Here is a 19,757-nt window from a genome sequence, read left to right as displayed (position 1 = left end):
ATTAGATTAGGTATATGCATTTTGTCATAAGAAGAGTAGAATACAAAAAGACAAATGCAGAAAAGAAAAGACAAGAGATAGACACTGACGTGTGTGTACATAGGAAAGGTAATTTAGGAATTAATAAGCCTGAAGAATAGGAGAGGCATAGCTAGGAGTCAAGCAGAAACAATTTTAATTTACCTCTGAAAATTTGTGTGTTGATGAGGAGTCTTACTGGAGGAAGAACTGAGTGCCAGGATTTTGCGATACAACTGGAGTAAATAACATTTCCTATCTTGTTGTGAACTTTGTGAATTGAGCGGAGATGTTTATCAGTAGAGCAAAGAGCTCTATTGGTGGAGTGGAGTTATAGTACACTAATCTGTGTGCCAAATGAAGTTGAGAGTAGGTGAGGTAGCTCAAACTAGTTCCAGTGCCCGAGGGCTATACAGTGATGTGTGGAGTATGGCTTGTTGGAAGCGAATTTGCCTTTTTTATTATAGCATTGCTGTAGTTTAACTGTCAGGGTGTACTATAGGTTGATGAAAATAGGAGAGGCATACAGAAGTGTAGGCAGCAGGTAGGTGGATGCTGATGTTATCCAGCTGTTTTCAGTTAGATATTGTTTGGATCTATATAGCAGAACTAACATCTGATGTGGCTTTCATTGCTTGTTAGATGTGAAGGTTGAATGCCATGGTGTCCTCTACTATTATAACCCATAGTAATTTAGTATTGGAAACAAACTCAATATTTGTCTTATTTGTAGAGGCAAAATGAAAATTTAGCTTTGCATTTGTCATGAGACTTGGGCGTGAAAAGCAGCATTCTTTTTCAGTGTAGTATTAGGTCTAATTTTTCTATCCAGTTTTCTGTGGAGGAGAGTGAATCCTGTGTGAGCTGTTGGAGAACAGGATTTTGTGCAGAGCAGATTAGGGTTGGATTATCTCTTTATTCTACTAATTTGGCATGTTTTGAAGCACTATGTAAATTATTGACACACACACACACACACACACACACACACACACACACACATATATATATATATATATATAGAGAGAGAGAGAGAGAGAGAGTTTTTAGGTTTTCAGCTTGGTGAATTTAATGTTTTTGTGATTCAAGCAAATGTGAATTCTATCATGTTTGAGTGTGTGTGTGTGTGTGTGTGTGTGTGTGTGTGTGTGTGTGTGTGTGTGTGTGTGTGTGTGTGTGTGTGTCTGAATGGGTAGAAGATGACCTTCTTCTGCAGAAGCAGTTATTGTCCTGAATAAAAAAACTGTGGCACAAACTAATTAGCGTATTTTAAAACACTGCATACAATATGGCTTTAATTTTAGAGGCTGCAGGTGAACAAAGCCATTTAAATTATGAAGAGGCTAGAGAGACATGATTATTACAAATATGGGTATAGTGTTTATTGCATTGCTCTTTCAAGGTTAGTGCTGGTTTTAAGTCCTAAGTCTATTTGAATTTATAAGACAGTTCGCTTTAGAGGTTATTAAGTAAAAGTAAAAAGGAATGATTAAAATTAGACTGCCATTTAAAATAAAATGACTGCATTTCAGCTGCAGTTTCTTAGGTTAGTATATAGTGGTATAAAAGGTATTTGTTACATGCGAGTCATTTAAAGTAAATGTACATATGAAAGTCAAAGGGCCTTTTGCTGTGATCATATACAGAAGCAAAGAATAAACAACACAGACACTAGCAGCTGGGTGTGTCACAGCTCCAAAGGAGACTATGCATGTATAGGAAGTAGGAAGTAGTTTTAAAACTGAACAGACAGAACTAGAAAGATCTGTGGCAATAAGGCAGACATCAAGTCCAGCTATAGCAAGAGAACTAAAAAAGTATTGTTGGAGTCCTCACTCATCTCTGTCATAAAACATGGATCCAAACTATGCAAAAGAGACCAGCAGGGAGCAAGAAGTAAAGGAAGAAAACACAGATGTTAAGGACATAAATAGCAGAATTAACATAAGCCTGAAGTCAGCAGCTGTGGGAGCGACCATTGCAAATCCAGTCTATTTGAAAGGTATACACAAACTGTGAAGAAATATAGTAAGTAAAAGTTATCTGAATCATTGGTGGAAGGACAGAGCAAAGCTGTTTTATTAATTGCATGTTGCATGTTAGTAGCAGTTGTTACTAATGATTTATTCAGAAATCACTTCTCTTGGGGCATACCTTTTAAACTCTTAGTGCAAGAAATCTGGACAAAACCTGACAAAATGGGGGGACAAAGGACCAAAAATAGGGACACATTTTAAATATCCCTCCTATAAACTTAGACTTACTATAGTAACATGGTGTGTGTTAACATACCTTTTCTGAAGGATTTGAAGTCTGAAACTCAAATGTATGTCATTATTTAGTGACTTTGGTCCTCAGATCATCCCAGTGATTTGCCAGAAAACCACAGGTTTTATAAGGAATAGACCAACAATATGAAGCAAAAACCTGGACATTGGAGAGGTATGTTGAGGTAAACACAGTGATTTTGCTGTATCTGTTTAACAGTGTTAATAATACTGTTTCACTGTAGCCTCATTTTAAATTTCTACAAAACTGCATTACTGAATGGCTTGGAAAAATGGCCTTGTTACTGATGGAAGAAAAATATTTCTAGTTTGTGCTAAAGGCACAGCCACTAGCCATATGTTATCACATATAGCTTACCTTACCTATTTTGGGCAGTTTTATTTTAAGCAAATGTGTTGTACATTTTTTTTTTTTGTTAAATGGAACTGTTCCATTGTAACTCAAAACTCCACCTGGTTCCAGAGCTTGGCAGCATTCTCAGATAAATATTTTACAAAAAAGTATCCTTTCAAACTGATGCAGCTAGCCTTACTTTTACTTCACTTATTAGTTACCCATATCATTTTAAAATCACCTCCAAGTATCTTTGAATACAGACAGAAACATTCAGAATGCAACATCATTATGGAGGATGCCACATGAGCAAGAATCCATCCATCCATCCATCCATCCATCCACAACCCCTTTTTCTCATTTCTGCACATGGGTTTGTGGTGCCACTGCAACAGTGATAATCATCTAGAGCCAATGTTCACACCACCACTGTTGTTCTTCCACACCACACACATGCACACTCACACCTTTGACCACTTTAGAGTGTTCAAGCCACATATTACATGTCTTTGAAGTATGGGAGGAAACATGAACACCCAGAGAAAATCCATGCTAATGCAGGGAGAATATGCAGACTCTGCACAGAAGGTACCCAGCCAGGAATCTGACCAGAGAACCTCTTGAGATGCGGCAACAACACTATCCAGTGCACTACTGTGCCACCCCATCCACGATCAAGAAACCAGCAACAAAAACTGCAAAGGTTTTGTAGGTGTCATGTGACCTGTTGAGAGAGTATCACAAAAAGAAAGAAAGAGAGAGGTAAACACAGCAAGAACAGGACAGATTTGGAGGAGAAAGGATGGCATAATGCTTGTCAAAAGAGCACAACACAAATGCTTTAAAAATCTTGTCAAAAAACAGGACTCCAGTTAGGGGTGGAAATGGGAGTGGATGGAGATTAATTTGGTTTTGTGTAGGTAGACTGTGCTAAATAGCATGGCTTATTTGCAGCATGGGCAAGTTTAGAGCAGAAAGGAGAAATTGGTACACAATTAGACTGTTTTAACATGTGTCATAATAAAAAAAATTAAATGTATTCAATGTATTCAAATTCAAGTTGCCTGATTCTGCATAATTTTGGACAGGTCAGTAAAGCATTGCACATTTCACCTCATTAATTACTATATTAGTGTCAACAATAGCAGACTGAAACAGACTAAACCTAATCTCAGCTGCCACATTGAAGATTAGGTTCATAGGTTCATAGGTAGATACTGGGCTATCTGCCCTAGAGCATTTATAAGCCTAGCCAGAGTGCATTTGGCTTCCGCCTCCCTATTAGATTAGCCTACTGTGCCTCTGTAAAGTAGGTCACAGAAGGTACCCTTTTAAGATTAGTTTACTGTGCCTCTGTCTAGCAGGGACACAGGAGAGATCCCAGGGGTGAATTTGCGATTTCCCATCCACGCGTCCAAATTTCGCTTGAAGAGGGTCAGTGAGGGGCTATGTCTAACATGAATTGGGATTCTATTCCAGAGTGAGGGGAGCTGCTGGGAAATGAATCTGTCCCTCCAGCATGTCCTATTTATTTTTGTGCTGAGGTTTAGGTCTCTGGAGCGTGTAGCTCTAAGGGACTTGGATTTTTTGAGGTGGAGCATGTCCATTAATTCTGGGTTTGACATGGCTTTGTACGTCAGGCATAGATCGCCTCTGGGTAGGCGGTAAGCAACTGAGTAGAGCTGGAGTTTCTTTAGTCGAGCTGCATAGGACATTTGTTTGTAGCCCATGATCCTCTTGGTGGTACTTTTGGGGTCTCTCCAGTTGCTGCAGGTGTCGGGTAAGGTACATCCCAAAAGGGGCATTGTATTCAATTATGGGCCTGATGAGTGACGAGTAGAGGGGCACAATGACCTCTCTTGATCTTGATGCGAACCCTTTCCTGATAAGGTGGGCTATATAGAAGGTCTTTCTAACCACTTTGGCAACGTGATTATCAAAGGAGAGATTACTATCTACGTTGGTCCCCAAATCTCTAATTATTTCTTCCGTACTTAATGGATTACCACCAATGTGGTAATTTGTAGGCACCTTGTTTTTCCCAAAGGGGATGACTATGCACTTTTTAGCATTTAGCTTGAGGCCGTGGCTCTGGCACCAAGCATCCGTCTCTGTGAGACTCTTTTGGAGGATGCTTGTGTCAGCTGGAGATTCAATTATGGCCCCCAGTTTGCAGTCATCTGTGAACTTTGTCAGCCATAATCCCCCCCGTGTTAGCCTGAACCTCAGAGAAGTATATACCGAACAAGAAAGGTCCCAGAACTGAGCTCTCTGGGATGCCACTTGTAACTGGTTTGGATTCGGACATGGCACCTGTGATTCTGACCATCTGGGTTCTATTTCTGAGCCAGTTTGCAACCCATCTTGTGATATAGGGGTTGATATTTAAGCTGGTAAGCTTATTTATGATGCCCGAGTGGGGAATTGTGTCAAAGGCTTTTGTGAGGTCCAGGTAGGCTGTGTGGACTACCTTGCCCTCATCTATGGCTTTGGTAACTGTTTCAAAGAAATCAACTAGGTTTAAGAGGCAAGATCTGCCCTTAACAAAGCTGAATTGGGTAGGGTCCAGTGTCTGGAGGCTCCCAATGTCTTTGTTTATGAGTTCCATGATAATACGCTCCATAGCTTTACAGACCAGACTAGTCAGGCTTATGGGGCGATAGTTTCCGGGGTCCGTTGTGGCACCACCTTTGTGGAGTGGGACCACTGTAGCTGTACACCATTCTTTGGGTACATATCCTGTAGTAAGGCTAAGTTTGAACAGTGACTTAATGTGAGGGTTCAGTTCTTCTTGGAGCTCATGTAAGACACAGCCTGGGACACCGTCCGGTCCCATAGATGCTGTGTTTTGTTGCTTTGGAGAGGGCAGCTTTCACCTATGCATCTGTGATGTCAGGGAGGTTACATTCAGTTGGGATAGGCATTTGCTCCTTTGGGGGGGAGGGGAGAAGTTTGCGCTGAATCTGTCTGCCAGGATGTTGGCTATGTCTGTAGGTTCAGTATATTTTGTACCGTTATGCAACAATTCAGAGCATATCTGGGAGTTTCCACCTATGTTCCTGACATAACTAAAGAAGGCCTTGTGATTATCTTTAGTGTCTAGGGCAATTTTTCTTTCGAAACTGGCCTTTGATGATTTTATGAGGGATCGAAGTTTCTTGCTAATACTGATCAGAGATGCCTTCCCTTTTTGGGATTTTGCTCTGTCATGTAGTAGCTTCCTCCTTCTGTTGTATAGCTTATTTATGGCCGGGATCCACCAGACTGGTCTCCTGTTTTTGGAGGAGTGAGTCTTGGTTTTAATTGGGATAGCACGATCCATGCATTCCTGCAGGTGCTCATAGAATGCATTTGTAAAGGATTCTGCGGATTGGGCTGTATTATCCTCTGGCCCAGGGGCTTTTAAGGATTCCACCTCAGTCTTGAGAAGTGCAAAGTTGGCTTTTGAGTAATTCTTTACAGTGATTTCCTTGGCTGGGGGTGGGGACGGGATATGGATGTCCAGGGAAATTTGTTTATGGTCTGATCTTACCAATGAGCGGTTTACCTCTGGTGTGGAACATAGAGTCCCCATGTTGGTGATGACCAGGTCCAATATGTTGTTCCCTCTTGTGGGAGTGGTGACCAGTTGTTCCATTGCGTTAGAGTTTATAAATACAAGGAACCATTGGGCGAGGGTGTTTGGGCTTGAGTAGTTTTCCCAGTCAATGTTTGGGTAGTTGAAGTTACCCAATAACATAGTGTTTAGAGAGACCTTCATATTCTCCAGTGTTCTCAGGGATGCCAAGTGGGGTTCCTGTAATAGGGAGGGTGTTCTGTAGCAGGCTACAAACTGAAAGGCAATTTTGCCCACTGTTAGTTGCACATGGATGGTTTCCGATGCTTCGTGCAGTGCCGCTAACCTGTAGGTGTAGGTATCTTTGATGAATATAGATACTTCCCCTCCTTTTGTGCTTCGGTCCGAGTTTTGGAGCCGAAACACATGGTATGAGTTATAACCTGTTAGTGCTGGGGTGCTCTCAGGAGCCTTGAACCAGGTTTCTGTTTCTGCACAGACATCAATTTTCTCCATACTGAGGAGAGCTACGAGTGCGTGCATCTTGAGGTTTAGACTTCTGGCATTGAGTAGCATTACCTTTAGTTTTTTTATCCTTGGGTTGTCTATGGAGGTGGGTTTGTCCTTTGAGCCTTGCCTAAAAAAGGCACTATGGGGGTGGCAAGAGCCTTGGCCAGTATACAAAAGCCTAAGGGTGACAGGTGCAAGCCGTCCATAGCGAAGCAACGTGGCTTGTCGAGCATGTCATCCCAGGCTGACAGACACTGGATCCCCTTTGAATGACACCAGTACCTTAGCCAATTGTTGAAACTGATCATTTTGTCTTTATACTGTGGCATCATTCTTGGTGAGGCAAGATGCTACTCAAGGTCAGGGTCATACCAGCCTGGGCTACATGGTCAGAGAGCTCCTCTATGTCTCTTTTCAAGTAGTCCAGGGTGGTACGTCTCAAGTCATTCACACCAGCATGGACAATGACGGAGTCATACTTGTACTTGTTTGGAGTGACCTGAGTGCTTGCTTTATGTGGCAGATCCTGGCACCCGACAGGCAGCTTACAGTGACCTTCTCCTTGTTCAGTCTGGTGAGCGGGACATCAGTGTGCCGGACAATAGAGTCCCCTATAACAAGTGTATTTGGTGTGTTATTTGGCCTTAAGGGCTGTGACTGTGAGGCACACTGATTTTGTGAGATATGTGATTCGCGGGTATTGTTGAGGGGTGGCTGTTGCTTGGATATCTTCTTAGGAGGTCTTTGCTGTTTAGGCAGATTTTATTTAGAGCCTCCGAGTATGTTTTTGTGTGTTTATGTGTTGGGTATGCAGATGCAATAGGTCTGTGTGAGACTGGATTTGTGGTGTGGGTGGTTACTTTTCCTCCTGACTGACTGTGCCAGTCTTGGGTTGAGAGAGCTCTGCCTCCAGTTTGGCTGTGTAACTGCATCTCTCACATGTATTAGAGTTTGTTGGAAGGAGGAGAGGGTTGTCTGTGTACATAAGGCAATTGTAACATTGCCTCAAAATTCCCAGATTCACCAGCTGGACTGGAGAGTAACCTTGAAACTGACCCTTGGACATACCAGATTAGTATAGGGAACTATTTTTTTACTGATCAGATTAGGGAAGTGAATTGATTTTTCGCTTGATCAGGAAGGACCAATCGGGAGTCTAATACTTATGAGAAGTCAAGGAGAGTGTAGTGCTTTAGTTAGTTAGTGTTTCCTTATAAGAGCTGAGCAAGTGCAGGGCTTTAGAAAGAGAATAGAGTGATTACTTTGAGAGTTTGAACAGTTCTAAGGGAAAAAGTGAAGAGCAGACTTTGTGGAGCCTGGAATAGTTTAAACCTGTTTAGGTGGCGCTGCCCGACGCTGCTCAGTGCGCAAAACCGCACAAAAAGAGAGTTGTAGGGTTTTAAGAGAAAGAGATCAAGGAGTTTAGAATTGACCCAAAATGGCCAATAAAACTACAGCTTATAGGTAGTACCCACTCCTCCAGGGACAGGCAGGCTGTTCAGTGTTAACCATTCCCACTGGTGAACACAGAGACTTCCCTTTAGCCCAAGCAAAGCACTGGCCTTCTAGAAACTTCCAAACAGTTCAGAACAGCAAATCTGTAACTGAACTTTCTTAACTTTCAGAAAGTGGGAAAAAAGCAAGCTTTTTTTTTTTTTCTTTTTGCTGTAGTTTAAAGGTAGCAGAGATACACAAGCAGCAAAATAATCACAACAGTGCAATAAATGACCCCACACTTGAGTACTAGGCCAAAATCAGGTAAAATGCAGTTTTTAGAGAAAAAAACGATTTTAAATTAACTGCAACACAGGAAAATGCAGGCTCTAGATGTGTTCCAAGTACTGTTACTGTTATAGATATAAACTTTAGCAAGCCGGAAAATGCCAAAAAGTAGGTGGCAAAGCAGTAAAACTTAACAAAAAATCAGAAGAAAATACTTAAAATCACAAAAGTGGCTCCTTTTCTTCTCTTAGTGTTTTATCCCCTTGGTAGGTGCTTCAGCAACAACTAGCAAGCCTGAAAAGACGCCAAAACCACGAGGCAGCCTGGTTTTAAGAGAGACAGATCAAGGAGTTTAGAATTGACCCAAAATGGCCAATAAAACTACAGCTTCTAGGTAGTAACCACTCCTCCAGGGACAGGCAGGCTGTTCAGTGTTAACCACTCCCACTGGTGAACACAGAGACTTCCCTTTAGCCCAAGCAAGCACTGGCCTTCTAGAAACTTCCAAACAGTTCAGAACAGCAAATCTGTAACTGAACTTTCTTAATTTTCAGAAAGTGGGAAAAAAGCAAGATTTTTTTTTTGTAGTTTAAAGGTAGCAGAGATACATAAGTAGCAAAATAATCACAACAGTGCAATAAATGACCCCACACTTGAGTGCTAGGCCAAAATCAGGTAAAATGCAGTTTTTAGAGAAAAAAACGATTTTAAGATGTCCATTTAAGTAATTCTCAACATATAAAAATTAAGCATGATCTGATAAATCTGGGGAGAAAATATGATTTGCATCAACATCATCATCAACAAACCCCTTATTCCCAGTTTTGTTGTGTTATCTGTCGCCATCTCTCTCAATTAAGTGCTGCACTCCTGCTTTCTTTGACACTCATGCCTGACTGTTGTAGATCTTCTCTCACACAATACATTCACCTCTTTACTTGACACTGTTTCCTCTTACCTTCTTCCTGTCTGCCCAAATCTTCATATAATTTATCTATTTATTGATTTCTTTGTAAACCCTAAAATGTTTGGGTGCTGCTGAAAAGGGAGTGATTATGGCTCAGTAAGCAGAACAAGTAATAAATGCAGAAGTAGCAGTATTTCCATATTCTCCTCCTTAAAACATGACTGACAGAAAACCAGAAATTCTAGTTATGTAGGAAGAGTCAGCATACACATTATGTACACAGTATTAAAAATGGTACAAGCTTCATTAGAATGCTAAAAAAGATTTCCAAAATGCATAATCAAACTTCTTTTAGAGTGCAGTGTTATTTTTTTTGCACCTCATTGCCCCCTCTGCTTGCTTATTATCAACCTGCTCCCCCTTTTAATCATTCCATTTGTTCCACCTTCATCGGGGGTGATGGTCAGGTGCTATTGTTAGGATTGCCATTAGTGGTATTTTCTTCTTTATTAGCACTACTGCCCCTGCACCTGTGTAGCCATGGGTGAATCAAGCAATGGGCATCAGTGCTGAATTGCCCCCTAAGTTCCACATGGAGATGACATCAGCAGGACATCCCTGCCCTCTGAAAGGAAGCAACACATACTAGTTTCCATGGTCTGTACCAGGGAAATCTGATTGCACACGTGTCCCTGGGCATGTGCACTTCCTCTTCCAGGACGAGCATGTCCATTCTCTCTGCCTGCACCATCTAGCACCCAAGCTGCTAAACAAATTTAAGTCATCTAAGCCATAATCAGGGCTCTATGCCTGTATGCCACAGGCATAGGCAACAGCAGTGTTAAAATTACTGAATGAGGCACTAAACAAAAACATCACAGTTAAGACTGATATTGTCATGTGAACCTCTATTTTCATGAACTCCATTCCGGTCATCTCTTTGCCCAGATAAATATTTATACTTTTCTAATCAGCATTATATAGCAGTGAGAGGATATTTAAGAAGAACCAGAGAGAACATTCTTTTAGGTTTTAGCACAGATGCAGACTGTGAAACCAAAAACCAAGATGGAGACAATTACTTTAAATAGATGTGAAAAAGCCTTGTTTAATTACCTAAAGCAAAGGCTCCACAAAATATAAATAAATTGTGCTTGGATGTTCATCTTGTTATGGTGATTCATTTCATTTTAGTTTTGAAGTGACCTGATGTATTCCCAGTGTTGTCAGATCAGAACTAGAAATGGCAGTTGTGGTGAGCAGGCAGTACAGAGGCATCAAACTCCTGTCACATTGCATAAAAGTTCTGGAGAGAGTGATCGATAGATATGCAGAGTAGTAGAAAGTAAGATGGGAAATGAGCAGTTCGGATTCAGATCAGGATGCAGCACAACTGACCCGATGTTTGCAGTGAGACAGGTAGTTGAGAAGAAGTTAGAGATAAGGAAAGAGTCCAGCTGGATATTCCTAGACTTAGAGAAAGCATATGACAAGGTCCCAAGAAAGCTGATTTGGGCAGCACTGTGGTGGTTAACAATCCCAGAAACACTGGTAGAATTAGTGCAGGCTATTTTCAAGGACCCAAGGACTTGAGTACAAACAGTGTTCAGCCTCGCAGAGGGGTTCCCAGTGGGAGTGGGTGTGCACCAGGGTTCAGCACTGACCTCACTGCTGTTTATACTGGTGATGGACTACATTAGCAAATCGGATGGAGGGGACAGATCAACAGAGTTGCTGTATGCAGATGATGTGGCACTACAAGCAGACTCTGAGCAAGAGCTTCAGCAAAGGATAGGGGAAATGGAATGCAAAAGTGAAGGCAAGTGGGATGAAAATAAGCACGGATAAGACAGTGGTAATGGCAGCAAACTGGGGAAATCAGAAGAAGCTGAGAATTGAGATAGAAGAGGTCAAAGCTAGAATCAGAGGTGCTGCAGCAAACTGGCATAGAGTCTCAGGTGCAGTGTATGACAGAAGAATGCCAAAGAAGCTGAAAAGTAATGTGTACAACACAGTGGTGTGACCAGTACTACTGTATGGTATAGAAACCTGGGCAGTAAAGGCAGAGCAGATGAGTAAGCTAGAAGTGATGGAAATGAAGTGCCTGAGACAGGTGGTAGGATGCATACTGTGGGACAGACAAAGAAATAAGGCCATAAGAGCAGAAGCCGAAGTAGTTCCGATTGTAGAAAAAATCAAAGAGAACAGATTATGGTGGTTCAGACGTGCAGAAAAGCAGAAGACAATCTGGTGAAGAAGATTTGGAACAGCAGGAAGAAGATGAGAGGAAACGAGGACATCCAGCAAAGAGGTGGGTGGATTGTGTGAAAGAAGATCTATGACAGTCAGGCATGAGTGTCAACGAAGGCAGAACTGTGGCTCTGAACTGAAAGAGATGGTGATAGACAACATGATACCACAAAACCATTTAGAAAATGGGAAAAAATGGGACTGATGATGATTTGTTCCTAGATGTCAGCACTGTTTTCATAATGAATTTTACTCTTCTAAAATATTCCTTATTAAGTTTTATTCACATTTGTTCATGTTTTATTGTTGATCCTTCATCTATTCCCAAGTATTTGTACACTCCCTCTTACTCGAGTTCTTTTATATCACATTCCTCTCACAGGCTGATATTTTCATCGTGCTGCAGCTGCTTTAAAAGTTGCTTTTGCGCATTTTTCAAGACCAAGTGACAGTCTTATATCATCTGAAAAAGTTTTGACCACTTGCAGTTTTGCTTTCAATTTTAAATTATCCACAAAAAGAAGATAAGAAGTCTTTACACTTTGTTGTTTTCTGGGAGCCAACTTGTAGCCATGACTAATTTGTCAAGTAGAGAGCTTAATGGGTTAAGGGCAAGGCAAAAGAGCAACAGTGACAGAGAGTCACCCTGGAATATCCTCCTTTGTATTTTTATTGCTAGAATAATGATTTTTGCTTTATCTTGGCTTAACTGTAGAGTGATTTGCCATTCTTTCATGGTCGCTGTGATGTAGTTTATCAGTGTAGTGTATCTTACACATTTTAAGCACTCTTATTCATGAATGTGGAATACTGTCAAATGCTTGTTTGTGGTCTGTCCATGCCTTACTTAGATTCTTCCCCTTTTTTACAGTTCTCAGTTATGACTTTATTTAACAATAAATTATCCTTTGTTCCATATGCCTTTCTTTTGTTACCCTTTTGTTCTACATTTGGGAATCCATTACAGTCCTGCTGTGGTATCAGAGTTAGATTTTCTGCACTAAATCCTTCACTTCACAGGTAATCCATAACCTAAGTTTCTGTTTCATTAACATTTTTATTACTAATCCTCTTTTTTACTTTTCCTGATTGTTTTATTTTTCATATTGTAACATTTGTCATATCCAGATGCCTTTGCCTGTATTTCTCTTCAAATATTGTTGGTGTTGCTCTTTTTGTATTAACTCTATAAGCATTTACACGAGTGCATGGATTATGCTACCCCAAACAGAACCAAGACGCTATCCTCAAAAAAAAGGGAGCCAATCTGGTGGTCCCCTGCCATAAACAAACTGTACAACAGAAGGAAGAAACTGTTGCAAAAGAGAGTAAAATCCCATGAGTGGAGGAGCTCCCTGGTCAGCCTCAGTAAGAAGCTGTGATCCCTTATAAGATCCTCTAAAGCTAGATATGAAAACAAAATTGCCACTAAATCCAAGGACAACCACAAAGCATTCTATAGCTATGTTAAGAATCTAGATGTCAACACCCAGATCTGCTGTGAGTTACAGCACAAAGGCACGAAAATTACAGAACTAACTGATATTGCCAACATCTTGGCAGATCGGTTCAGTGCTAACTTTCCCCTCTCTCACCCCCTAAAGGGCCCATATCTATACAGGAAGAATGCAGAGTCCCTGTAATCACAACTACGCAGGTAAAAGCTGCACTCTCTAAAGCCAAAAACACAGCATCCATGGGACCGGACAACATCCCAGGCTGCGATTTACACGAACTTCAGAACGAACTGGCTCCCCACTTAAACACCATGTTCAATAATAGTCTCGCATCAGCCTTTGTGCCCACTGAATGGCACACAGCAACAGTTATCCCACTCCACAAAGGGGTAGCCACCACTGATCCCAGGAACTATCGACCTATTAGCCTGATGAGCCTGGTCTGCAAGGCCATGGAATGTATCATCATGGAACTCATAAACAAAGACATTGGTAAACTCCAAACTCTGGATCCCACCCAGTTCAGGTTTGTGAAAGGCAGATCATGCCTCCTGAACCTGATCGATGTCTTTGAGGCAGTCACCAAAGCCGTGGATGAGGGTAAGGTGGTTCACGCAGCCTATCTTGACCTCGCCAAGGCTTTCGACACCATCCCCCATTCTGGAATTATAGCTAAAGTCACTAAACTAGGTATAAATCCCTACGTCACAAGATGGGTTGCCAACTGGCTCACTGACAGAATCCACACTGTAAAAGTTGCAGACTCCAAATCTGACCTCAAAGCAGTGACAAGTGGAGTACCACAGGGTTCTGTCCTGGGACCTCTCCTGTTTGGTATCTACTTCTCTGAAGTACAGGCTAACACAGAAGGCCTCTGGCTAATAAAGTTCGCAGATGACGGCAAAGTAGGAGCCATAGTCAAGTCCCCAAATGATGTGGACATCCTACAGAAGGGCCTCACTGAGACAGATACCTGATGTCAGAGCCATGGCCTCAAGCTCAATGCCAAAAAGTGCAGTGTCATCCCCTTTGGTAAAAAACTCTGCACCCATGAACTACCACATAGGCAGCAATCTTTATCACACCAAATGTATGATAAGAGACCTTGGGACCCAGGCGGACATTAGTCTCTCCTTTGATAGTCACATCGCCACAGTAGTCAGGAAGTCCTTCTACATGGCGCACCTCATCATAAAAGGGTTCTCATCCAGGAAAAAAGAGGTCATTGTTCCCCTCTACTCATCACTCATTAGACCCATTATAGAGTACAATGCCCCTTTTGGAATGTACCTCACAAGACATCTAGAGCAGCTGGAAAGGCCACAGAAGTAGCTCACAAAGAGGAATACTGGCCTCAAACAAATGCCCTACACTGACCGCCTCAAAAAACGCCAGCTTTACTCCGTAGCATATCGCCTACTCCGAGGTGATCTCGGTCTAACATATAAAGCTATATTAAACCCAGAGCTGTTGGACATGCTACACCTAAAGAAATCCCAATCCCTCCAAGCTACACACTCTAGGGACTTAAACCTTGTCACCACAATAAACAGGGCATGCTGGAGGGATAGATTCCTGTCCCAGAGACTTCCTATACTCTGGAACAAGCTACCCATCTATGTCAAGCAAAGTTTTTCATTAGCACTCTTCAAGAAAAATCTTGATGAGTGGATGGGAAATAGGAAATACACCCCGGGGATCACTTCTGTGTCTCTGCTGGACAGTGGCACAGGAAAATAACTTTCTTGAGTGGCGTAAGCAATGGTACCTTGCTGGCTAGGCTTACGTAGGCCCTTAGGCCAATAGCCTAGTACCTACCTATGAACCTATAAACTAGTTTTGTTTTCACCTTTGTATAAATATTGCACCATATTAAATCTCTTTTTCTTTCCCATGTCCATATTTCTTCTTCATATATCTCCTGCTCCTCCTGTTTCACCTTACTTGGGAGACTAATTGTTACATCATGCTGTGATATAACCTGTGTTAGACTTTTTACACTAAATCCTTCACTTCTCAGTTCTTCCATAACTTCAGCTTCTATTTTTTTAATCTCTACTTTACCAATCTTCTGTTCTACATTGCCTCTTTGTGATCTTATTTTTTTCTATTGTGAATTTTTCGTTATCTGGATGCCTTTGCCTGTATTTCTCTTCGAATATCTTTGAGGCTGCGTTTTGTGTATTGATTAATTTGTCTTTCTCCTTTGCATAAATATTGCACCATGTCAGATCTCTCCTCCTTTCCCATGTCCATAGTTCTTTTTTTATGCCTTTCAGAAATTGTTAGATTTTGTTCTATACATTTTTTGCAATTCTTCAGTCACTTCTTTTTCCAAACAGCTTAAGTTTTCTTGGTCTATATAATGCTTTTCATAAATCTGTTGTATTAACAAACACTAATTTTTATTTGAAACTTCTGAAAGTTTTTCTTGTGCAAGTATGTTTCTTTTCTCTAGTTTCTCTCTTAATCTTTTTGTATATCTTCTGTCTGGAAATTCTGGGATTTTTGCATAATAGGGGGGGGGGGAGCATTCTGAGCCAGACCTAGCATAATTGTAGGAATGTTTGTATCTTGAGGATTCTACACTGTCATTTTTTCCAGTCCTAGCACCAGTGCGCCTGCCAGGATTGGGCACTTTTCTATCCTGAGTTTTGTACACCCAGCTATCTTTTTTTTTAACCTACTTCTGTCCATGATATATGCTATATAAAATACAGTTTATATATCAGTGTTGTCTTGGTGAGATTTTGTGAAAAACAGGGTCCACCTCCTGAAGGTACTCACCAAGACTTGATAAAGTCAGTTCCAGCAATACTACTCTCCTTTGCTTGCTGATTTCTCATCTTTCCATTTGGACACCCAAATTCGCAGTTAGAATTATACAATGTCAGTGCAGATGTAAACAGCAGTATAACTGAGCAGAACATTTTTAAGTACCTGTGATGTGTATGGGGATGCATTTCAACTGTCTAGATTTTCACACAATGTTCAGATTTTTGAGTCATATTTTTGGTCTGTTCTTGATAAAATTTGTGGATCTGAAGTAATTGACTTCATTTGGTCTTCAACCTGTGGGTTATGGATCCGTATCGGATCCGATACGGCTACATATCCAGCATTTGATCAGAGCTCCAAGCTGCTCTCCTAACCCATAATGCCACTGTCTCCTTCCTCCCTTCAGATCTCATTAGCCGCTGAAACAGCTAGCATTGTGGTCTGAGCTCTGAGCATCTTTTTTGTAAGTGAGTTGCTTTTTTGGGTCCTTTTTCTATCTATCTTTAGAGATTTCCATTCCTTATCTATCTTACCTTCCCCACCCGCATTTGGTCGTTGGTTAAAAAAAAAAAAAAGTTTTTCCCTTTTTCGTCCTCTTCTAGTTTTGTGTGTGTGTGTGTGTGTGTGTGTGTGTGTGTGTGTGTGTGTGTGTGTGTGTGTGTGTTTCTGCTAGCCAGTTTAGGAGTATGTTTGATACCCCAAAAACCAGTGTTTAGGAAGTGCACAGAGTGTGGCCAAAGCTCTTCCCAGCTGATGGCCACACGCTGTGCAGGGTATGCCTGGGTGGCACTCACCTGCTTACCCCCTGTCCTATCTGTGCGGGGTTTAACTCATGGCCCCTTAAGGACAGGAGGGATAAACTTATTCTAAAGAGCTTACTTCCCTCCTCTGGGATGGCAGCCCACGCATCCCCGGCATCAGCTTCTTATCCAACCTTGGACGAGTCATTGTCCCTCGAGGCATTTGGCACAGGTCCATCTACTTCCTGGATGTCCCCTCCTGTGGATCCGCTTGTGGACCTTATAACATCTCGGGCATGGAAGGAACCAGACACTGTAGGGCCCATCCCTAAGCACCCTGATAAAGTCCTTAGCCCCCCTCCAGATAGGACTTGTTGAAATAAGGGGTCCCCCGGTGGAGGCTATGGTGGTGGCAGCCACCATGAAGAAAGAGCTTGCACAGGAGAGCTCTATGGTCCATCTTCCTGACTGGGAGTCAAGGGCTATGGACCATTTAGGGAAGCGGGTGTACTCTTCAGCGACTTTTTCTATAAGACTGCTGAACTATATGGCACACATTATTCGGCTGCAGCAACACTTTGTCAAGGAAATTGCTGAGTCGACCCCGGAGTCCATGTTGGTGGAGGGCAAGAAGACATTCTCCTCTCAGATGACCACTCTCAAGGTGGTAGCTGATACATTTATGCATCTTCTCTCCCATGCCATGGAGGGAATGGCAGAGCGGCCATTTCTGGCAATATGCGGCATCATGCCTGGCTCTGGCTTTGTCAATTCTCGGAACCCTTTAAGGCATCATTTGCAAATGCCCCATATAACAGTTCTTTCCTGTTTGGGAAGTCAGTTTGAGAAACCTTGGTCCAGAGTGAGAAGGATGGGAAGACACTGCCTGCCATTGGGATCCACTTCTCCTCCCTCAAATATCCTTTTCTAGGGATAAGATGTGGTTCTGGAAGTCTTAGGTATTTTCCTGGCACAGTCAGGACTCATCTTTCCCCAGAGGCAGAGGAGGTTATGATAAACACCATCCTAGAGGCAGAATGGGTCCAAGAAACTTCAGGTCTCAAGAACCGTTCTCGGACAAACCCATGCAGCAGACTGCTCATCTCCGAAGGCAGTTAGGGGTTGCCTATCGGTACACCCAGTGGCATGGAAAAACCATAACAACAGATCATTGGGTGTTACAAATTATATCCAGAGGTTATTCCATCCTCTTCATTGAACCAACTCTCCCACCAAATCACCTCCCAGACATTCCACCCGTGCAAAAGGAGGAATCAGCGCTAGAGATAGACAAGCTGCTAAGAAAAATGAGTCATCCAACCCATTCCCCCTAGGCCAATCTAGGTCAGGCATTTATTCCAGGTTCTTTTTAGTGCCAAAGAAAATGGGGGACCTAAGACCCATTCTGGATCTCTCCACCTTGAACCTGTCAGTAGCCAAGGCAAAATTCCAGATGGTCACTCTTCAGTCCATCCTGCCCTCCTGCAGGTGAAAGATTGGTTGTGCTCAATCGACCTCCAGGACATGTACTATCATATCAAGATGGACAGGCACTCTCGGAGGTTTCTCCACTTCCAGCTGGGAGCCAATCATTGTCAGTTCAGAGCCCTTCCCTTTGGTCTCACTACAGCCTCCAAGGTGTTCACCAAGGTGATGACAATAGTAGTGGCTCACCTGAAGCTTCAGGGTATTCAGATCTTCCCTTACCTGGATGATTGGCTCTTTACTGCCCCTACCAAACATCTACTTTGCCAAGCCAGGAATTATTTCCTCTTACTAGTGAGAGAAGACTGGGCATCACCATCAATCTCAACAAGTCATCACTGGCCCCTTTTCATATCCTAGACTTCATTGGGGGCTCAGTTGGACACTATCCAAATGAAAGTTTTCCTCACCCCAGACAGGGTACACAGTCTAAAGTTACACGTCTTGTACGTCCTTCAAGTCCAAGTTCTGTCAGCAGAGGCAGTTCTGAGTGCATTGGGGTCTATGGCTGCCACGATCAACCTATTACCCCTAGAGCGACTTCACATGCAGATTCTTCAGTGGAATCTAGCAGTCCAATGGTCTCTATTAGCTCTACCATTATCTCATCTGGTCCATATTTCCCAGGTATGCAGGGACTCTCTTCGGTGGTGGATTCATTCCCTGGACCTAGTCAAGGGATGCTCCTTTCTTCTGTCCTTTCCTAAAACCACAGTGACCATGGATGCCTCCCATCTCTGGTTGGGGGGACATTGCTCAGGAAGGACAGTCCAAGGCACGTGGTCCCCATCCGAGACCAGTTTGCATATCAACATCCTGGAGATGAGGGCAGTTCTTCTTGCATTGCAGGCCCTTCATGCCCATCTTCCTCTAGGGACAATTGCGATTCAGACAGACAACATGTCGGTAGCCTGGTATATCAACAAATAAGGAGGAACCAGATCTTAGCCCCTTTGTTGCAAAGCCATGAGAGTGTGGGAATAGGCGATCTCCACTGGCTGTTTTCTGATGGCAACGCACATTCTGGGATGGTCCAACACTCTAGCAGACAGGCTCAGCAGATCTGTCCTGGTGCCTTATGAGTGGTCTCTGAATCCTTCAGTGGCGTAGCAGATCTTTCTAAAGTTGGGTCCTCCTTGATGCGATCTGTTCGCATCTCCTTCCAATGTGAAATGCAGTGAGTTCTTTGCTCTTAACCCCCATCAGGGGAAAGATGCACTGATTCATGCTTGGCCTTCCGGTCTTCTTTATGCCTATCCTCCACTGCCCCTCATCTCGAAGTTTCTTCAGAAAGCTCACAGGCTGGGGGACACTGTAATCCTCATCACTCCATTCTGGCTGCACCAAATCTGGTTTCCCTCCCTTTGGTCTCACCTAGTAGTTCCACCATTGACCTTGGATCCAGTTCTGGATCTTATTTCTTATCCCTCGGAGATTCCTCACCCAGACCTTGACAATCTGAAACTCACTGCTTGGCTGCTCCAGTTCCCCTAATTATTAGGACTCCCAGTTTATCATCTCCTGTTAAAATCATCTCATACCTTCATCTCACATTACAAATTGGACATGGTATTTAGGAACAGGGCATCCTTTGGCTCTGCTGTGCTCTGGAATATCCTTCCATGAGGGCCACCCAAGTGTTAGTAGCTGGGGACTCTGTCCCACAGGTTGAAAACCAAATGAAGTCAACTACTTCAGATAAAGAAGTTATC

The 19,757-nt window shown here is 42.5% G+C and overlaps 1 protein-coding gene across 1 annotated transcript in view; it reads left to right on the top strand.

Annotated features, from left to right (window-relative positions):
- Positions 1-1,782: 1,782 nt before the first annotated feature.
- LOC122801562 (peptidoglycan recognition protein 1-like) overlaps positions 1,783-19,757 on the top strand; it is a 185,052-nt gene continuing 167,077 nt past the window's right edge. Inside the window, exon 1 of the mRNA XM_044071001.1 lies at positions 1,783-2,020. Coding sequence (XP_043926936.1) covers positions 1,873-2,020 — 148 coding nt within the window. The 5' untranslated portion in view covers positions 1,783-1,872. The remainder of the gene's footprint in view (positions 2,021-19,757) is intronic.

This window comes from Protopterus annectens, chromosome 1.part0 (genome assembly GCF_019279795.1).
Source record: "Protopterus annectens isolate FY-2018-M chromosome 1.part0, PAN1.0, whole genome shotgun sequence".
NCBI lineage: Eukaryota > Metazoa > Chordata > Ceratodontiformes > Protopteridae > Protopterus > Protopterus annectens.
Note: the sequence above shows the minus strand (reverse complement) of the source record. Positions and strands in the feature narration are given on the sequence as shown.